The following is a 5,613-nucleotide window of genomic DNA, read 5'->3' on the forward strand; positions in this document are numbered from 1 at the left end:
GAGGACGCGGCCGTGCACAGGGCTGCTGCGCACAGAGCCACCGCCCGACGTGTTGTCGCCCAGCGGTTTCGCCGAGAACGGCGGAAGGCTCCCGATGTGCCCGTGGTCCCCGTGGTCCCCGTGCGGGGCCACGCCGACGTCCTCGGCGGCTCCACTCTGCTCCATCCACGCAGCGCACGCCGAGACCGAAGGTTCGCACCCGAGCGCGGCTCCAGCCGGTGCACACGGCGTTCACAAGGCCTCACGTGGCCGGTCCTTTTTTGTCCTTAACAGAATTCCCGCAAGATACCTAATTTCAAACCCGTGACTTCCGGCGACCCCAGAAGATGTATCAGTTGCTGACGGTGCCCCTGGGGGATGCTTAGGCGAGCTGCTCTGTGCAGAGTTCTGGATATAAACCAATCAAGAGTCTAGGGCGGCCGCCGTGCAGTCACGGCCTCGAGCTCCTGATGGTGACGGTGGTTACACGGTCGCCGAGGCCGTGCGACACGTGGCAGCAAAACTGAGTCCTCAGCGTACGTGGCTGGGCCTGGCGGGCGGTGCCAGCGAAGCCTGGCTTTGAGTTTCAGCCCCGGGATTTACGGCCCTGCCGCCCTCGGCACACACACGAGCTCCTTAACCGTTCTACTCGGCTTCCTCATCCGCACGTGGCTTTGTAATACTCTATTCGAGGGGTCATTTTGAGAATAAAAGGAAATATGTATTTGAGGTGCTTCCAGCCCCTTCTGGTGCACAGTTATCACCCCATTCCCCGTGGGGGGTGGAGGAGATGGGAGGCAAGCTGGCTTTGAAGGGCAGTATTAAGTCACTACAATTCCGATTCCGTATAAAAAGGTCGCCTAACTTTGGGACGATCTTTTGTTTATCTGGCTTTTAGGAGTTTATCCTAAGTGAAAAATCAAGGATGGATTTAAAGATTTAGCAACAAGTGAGTTTATGTTTATAATGTTGAAAAATTGCAAACGATTCAGTAAATAATATATTCGGTAAATAATTTTGAATTTATTGAATTGAAATTCAAAATATTTACCGAATATATTATTCACTGGGTTATTAGTCAGTCATAAAACGAAGTTGCAAAATAATATCTAAAGACGAGAGTGCGTTTAAAATCTATTGTTAATCGAATAAAAAACAAGCCAGGAAACAACTTCCGAAGCAAGTAGTTGGGGCTGTATACGGAGACCACCGAGAAATGAGTCACAGTAGGTCTTAGGTGACTTCGAGCAGAGCTCTCACCTGCGTGAAGGACACAGTGAACACTGGTCAGCGGCGAAATGGCCGGGCGAAGCCGCACCGTCGTGGGAAAGACTGGGCTTAGCTAAGACCACGTAATAGAGCTCTGGTCCCTACATTACTTCTGTTAGATGTTCACGTGCAAAACAAAGGTAAGATTGCACATTGGACTCACTTTATAGCACATTAAATTTTAAACGAATGTCATATAAGATGATTTAACGAAACCTCACCTGGTAATTATAAAGCCTTGAACCATATTCTGTAATTACAGCATAAAATCGTCGGGATTTCTGAGGCGGCCCTGTTTCTCTAAGCCACACGTGATTTCTAAATCCTGTTAAAAGACCAACTCTGATTAAAGAGATTACTTAGAAACATTTATACGATATTTTGTGTGTATTAATAGGAATTTCTCTAAGCGTAGAGGATATATATACTTTCAACAAGGCTATCAGACCTTTGGGAGATGATATGGAAAATGGCAGCACAGAGTGCTCAGAAAATTCGTCCTTCGTTGAAACAACTATAAGTTGGCAAAGATTAACACGGTCAACTTTGTTTTTAATTCTGAAATCTAACCCAAAATTTACAGCAACCAGAGGCCTGAAGAAAAGAGCAGATCATTTCCGCTGAGAGAGCAGCGTGGCATTTCTGCCTGGCACCTCCCGCTCGCCAGCATGGTGGCAGTGGCCGTGGGGGTGGCAGTCTGCATTCCTAGTGCAGCTGGCCAGTGCCGGTGGCCGCACGCGGGCCTTGTTCTTAAACTGCTGTGACCGCGTTTTGACCTGCCCAGGGACCCCGAGTCGGTGGCACGGAGCCTGCCCTTTGCTTCATCCCACTCCCCTGGGCTAGAATGGCTTCCTGGGAGGCTGTAGGGTCTGTTGAAAGATACGAAGTCACGAACCGGCCACCAGGCAGTGAGTGAGGCAAGTGGCCGACAGACTCAAAAGCGTGGGAGGGGGAGGCAGAGGAGGAGGTCTCCTGTGAGGATGCGGGCTTGGGGGGGCGGGCAGGGGATGCAGTGTGCCCGCTCAGAAGGGACCTCAGAGTGGCCCTGTGCTTGCACCTCGGTGGCTCCGCAGGCTCTGTGCAAGCGGGAGGTGGCGGTCAAGGCCGAGTGCGGGGCACCCAGCTTAGCCTTGGGAGCGAGTCCCAGCATAGGGCCAGGTGGTCCAGACCCGGCAGCAGTCCGCGCTCCCTCTCCCCCAGCCCCCCCCCAGCAAATCTCTGTCCGGTCACTGGTTGACCACTGAGATGTCAGGACAGGGCCCACCACTGAACAAACGAGTGACTGCATCCCTCGGCGAGCAGTGGCAGCAGCCCCTGGGAAGGGGGAAAGTCTGATTTCCGGACTTACCATAGTATAACAGTGAAAAGCCCAGTTTCCAACACCAAACGACCGAGCACACGAGGAAGCGGGCAGGGGTGACCCGTTAAAGGGGAAAATGACTGAGACCATCCCTGAGGAAGCCCAACGTCGGACTTTCTGGACACAGACTGCGAACCAGCTGCCTCAACACACTCAGACAGTAGAGGGAACCGCGGGTAAAGAACTAGAGAAAACCTAAGGAATGATGTGTGAGTGAAATGAGAACGTCAGTATGGAAATTATGAAAGGGACCACATATCGATTCTGGAGTGAAAAGTACCAAAAAACTATAATGAAAATACAACCGAAATTTTAAAAAAGGAATTTTACTACAGCAGCTCGGGAGCAGATTTGGGCGGGAGAAGGAAGAATCGATGACCTCAAAGGTAGGACAGACGAAAATACAACCGAAATTTAAAAAAGAAATTTCACTAGAGCAGCTTGGGAGCAGATTTGGGCGGCAGAAGGAAGAATCGATGACCTCAAAGGTAGGACAGTTAAAATGATCGAGTCTGGGCAGGAGGAGCAGAAAAACGGACAGAGAACGTGAACACAGCCTGAGCGACCTGCAGGACAGCACCGCTGGACACATCCTGGGAGTCTCAGAAGGCGGCAGGAATATTCGAAAAAATAATGAGCAAAAACTTCCCAGTGTGATGAAAAGCATAAATCTACACATCCAAGAAGCTCAGCAAACTCTAACTAGCATAAACTTAAAGAGACTTCTACCAAGACACCATGTACTCAGTCGGTCAAAAATCAGTATTTTCATTATAGTTTTTTGTTACTTTTCACTCCAGAATTGATATGTGGTTCCTTTTATAATTTGTATACTGACGTTCTCATTTCATTCATACACCATATAATCTTGGAAGCAACAAGAGAAACGCTTCCTGCTCTGCACGAGGAGCCGTCCCATTTCTCCTCGGAAACCACGACGGCCAGAAGGAAATGTGGCGACACATCCAAAATGCTAACAGGAAAAAAATATGAAAAAGCCAAAACCTGCTTCAAGGGTCATTATTGGGTAAGACTTACCCACGAGGAAAAACGTCAGTATAAACACCACACTCATGATGCTCTTCCACGATCGGGTCAACCTGGAGAGTAAAAACAGCGAAAAGAGTCACTGCTTCGCTGTGAACCTTTAATTTGAACGTTAAACGAACCGCTACAAGCAAGTCAAGGAACGCGCTTATTCCAGGTCGAATTTGTGCATTAAGCCCTAATCCATCATCTTCGACACCGACAGGAAACAGTTTTGTTGAGCGTTTGTATGTGCGCGGACGCGGTCTTTTTACATGTGTATAAATACTTAGAAAGAAGAAAACAAAGGTTACCCTTGAAGTCTGGGTATAGATCGTGCCAAAAAGGAAAAGAAAACAGGTCGGAATCCGATTCTGTGAAAATTAGCGAGCTAAAGGACTGTGACAATCACCAGCCGTCTGGTGACGCTCTCCGAAGTGACCACAGCCTTTCTGTCCACTTTATTTGGCAGCGTAACGTACGTGTATGTAGAAGGGGCAGAAACCATCGTCGCACGGCGCGTGGGCCTTCGCGGAACGAGGTGTCCGTGTGACCTCCGCCAGAACGGGCAGCAGCGCACCCACGGCCCGCCAGACCCTGCCCTTCCCGCCCCACGGCCACCTCGGCCCCGAGCCCCGTCCCCACCCAGGAGGCCTGCCTGGGCCCAGGCATCTGGAAACGGAACGGCGTGCCTCAGGTCCCCCGCGCTCTGGGCAGTGAGGCCGGAGACACAACGCCACCACGAAGCTCGTAACAGTGCTGCGGGAACGTCCCGTCCGTGTCTGGAGCCCACACACACGTTCCGAATCTGAGCTCCCCAGACAGCGGCGCGGGGTCGCGGTGCCCCGTGCTGAGCCCACGCGGATGCAGCCACACGCTTGCACAGAGCAGTCACGATGACAACGTTTTCACACCCCGCTCGCTAAAGGAGAAGAAAGAGAAAATGGCAAAAATAGGCCGACCAAGCCAAGACAGAAGACTCGGAGCTTCTGGACAAAGCTGGCAAACAAACGCTTCTACTCAAAACGTCTGGGAAACCAGGTTAAGGTGGATCATTCATCAGTCACAGATGAGAACTTGGTGCAGCAGGAGACACACTGGGCCACAGCCCCGAGCGGGGGCAGCGCCAGTCCCGGGTCCTGCAGGTCACGACCGCAGTGTGGGCTTCCGTCCTCCTCTGCACCAGTCGAGGGGCCCGTGAGGAGTGGCCGCGAAGGTGACCTGAAGCCTGGAACGCGTTTCTGCTTCGACGCGGGCACGTCTTTAAACGTTGCTTCCTTCAGCTCTGTGTGCAGCCGACAGCAAACGGATCACCCACGTTAGTTTTTCCGAGCTGGCCCACCAGATGCCGTACAGGTGGCTCGCAGTGGTCCGTCCAGAGCGGGATTGTCACCTGTGGCCCTGGATGGGATCAGACGCTGCCAGGGGGCGGCCAGACTTAGAGGGGCCCGAGTCTCCCACCAGGCCCTTTAAGTCAGCTGGGGGCTGTCCCGGGCTGTGAGGCGGTGCCGGAAGCAACGAGCAGGTCCCCTCCTGCTGGGGACACCAGGGGCTGTGCTCCTGAATCCCCCTCCCCTGCCCCAAGTAGGGTTGGTCCTGTGGGGCTACTGTGTAGAGCGCATCACGCAGAGGTCATTACTGCCCTCCGCGGGGCTGATGGCGTGAACATGGCCCATCCGCACAGTCCCAGGGGTGGGTGCGCTCGGGGGCTTGTGACTGTCACAGCAAGTGCTCCTCTTGTGTGACACCTTCGTGGTGACGCCTTCGTGGCATTCATCTTCACTGTTACCACTGGGCAGGTTATATTGTCGTGTGCAGGTTTTGCTACCCCAGCAGGCGGCACAGGGGACAGCAGAGGGTTTGGGTCTCCGGCCTGGCGGGCAGGCAGGGCGTCCTGCCGCCTCCCTGCGTGGCCCTGGCTCTGGCGGTGGACCGCAGCTGTGGCTCTGACAATGCCCCCCGCCCCCACACCGAGTGCC

The 5,613-nt window shown here is 53.2% G+C and overlaps 1 protein-coding gene across 1 annotated transcript in view; it reads right to left on the minus strand.

Annotated features, from left to right (window-relative positions):
- The window catches only part of SUN3 (Sad1 and UNC84 domain containing 3), a 24,228-nt gene that overhangs the window by 12,403 nt on the left and 6,212 nt on the right, over positions 1 to 5,613 (minus strand). Inside the window, exons 2-3 of the mRNA XM_025046515.1 lie at positions 3,647 to 3,708; positions 1,470 to 1,573 (exon numbers count right to left, since the gene is read on the minus strand). Coding sequence (XP_024902283.1) covers positions 1,470 to 1,573; positions 3,647 to 3,683 — 141 coding nt within the window. The 5' untranslated portion in view covers positions 3,684 to 3,708. The remainder of the gene's footprint in view (positions 1 to 1,469; positions 1,574 to 3,646; positions 3,709 to 5,613) is intronic.

This window comes from Pteropus alecto, unplaced genomic scaffold (genome assembly GCF_000325575.1).
Source record: "Pteropus alecto unplaced genomic scaffold, ASM32557v1 scaffold214, whole genome shotgun sequence".
Classification (NCBI taxonomy): domain Eukaryota; kingdom Metazoa; phylum Chordata; class Mammalia; order Chiroptera; family Pteropodidae; genus Pteropus; species Pteropus alecto.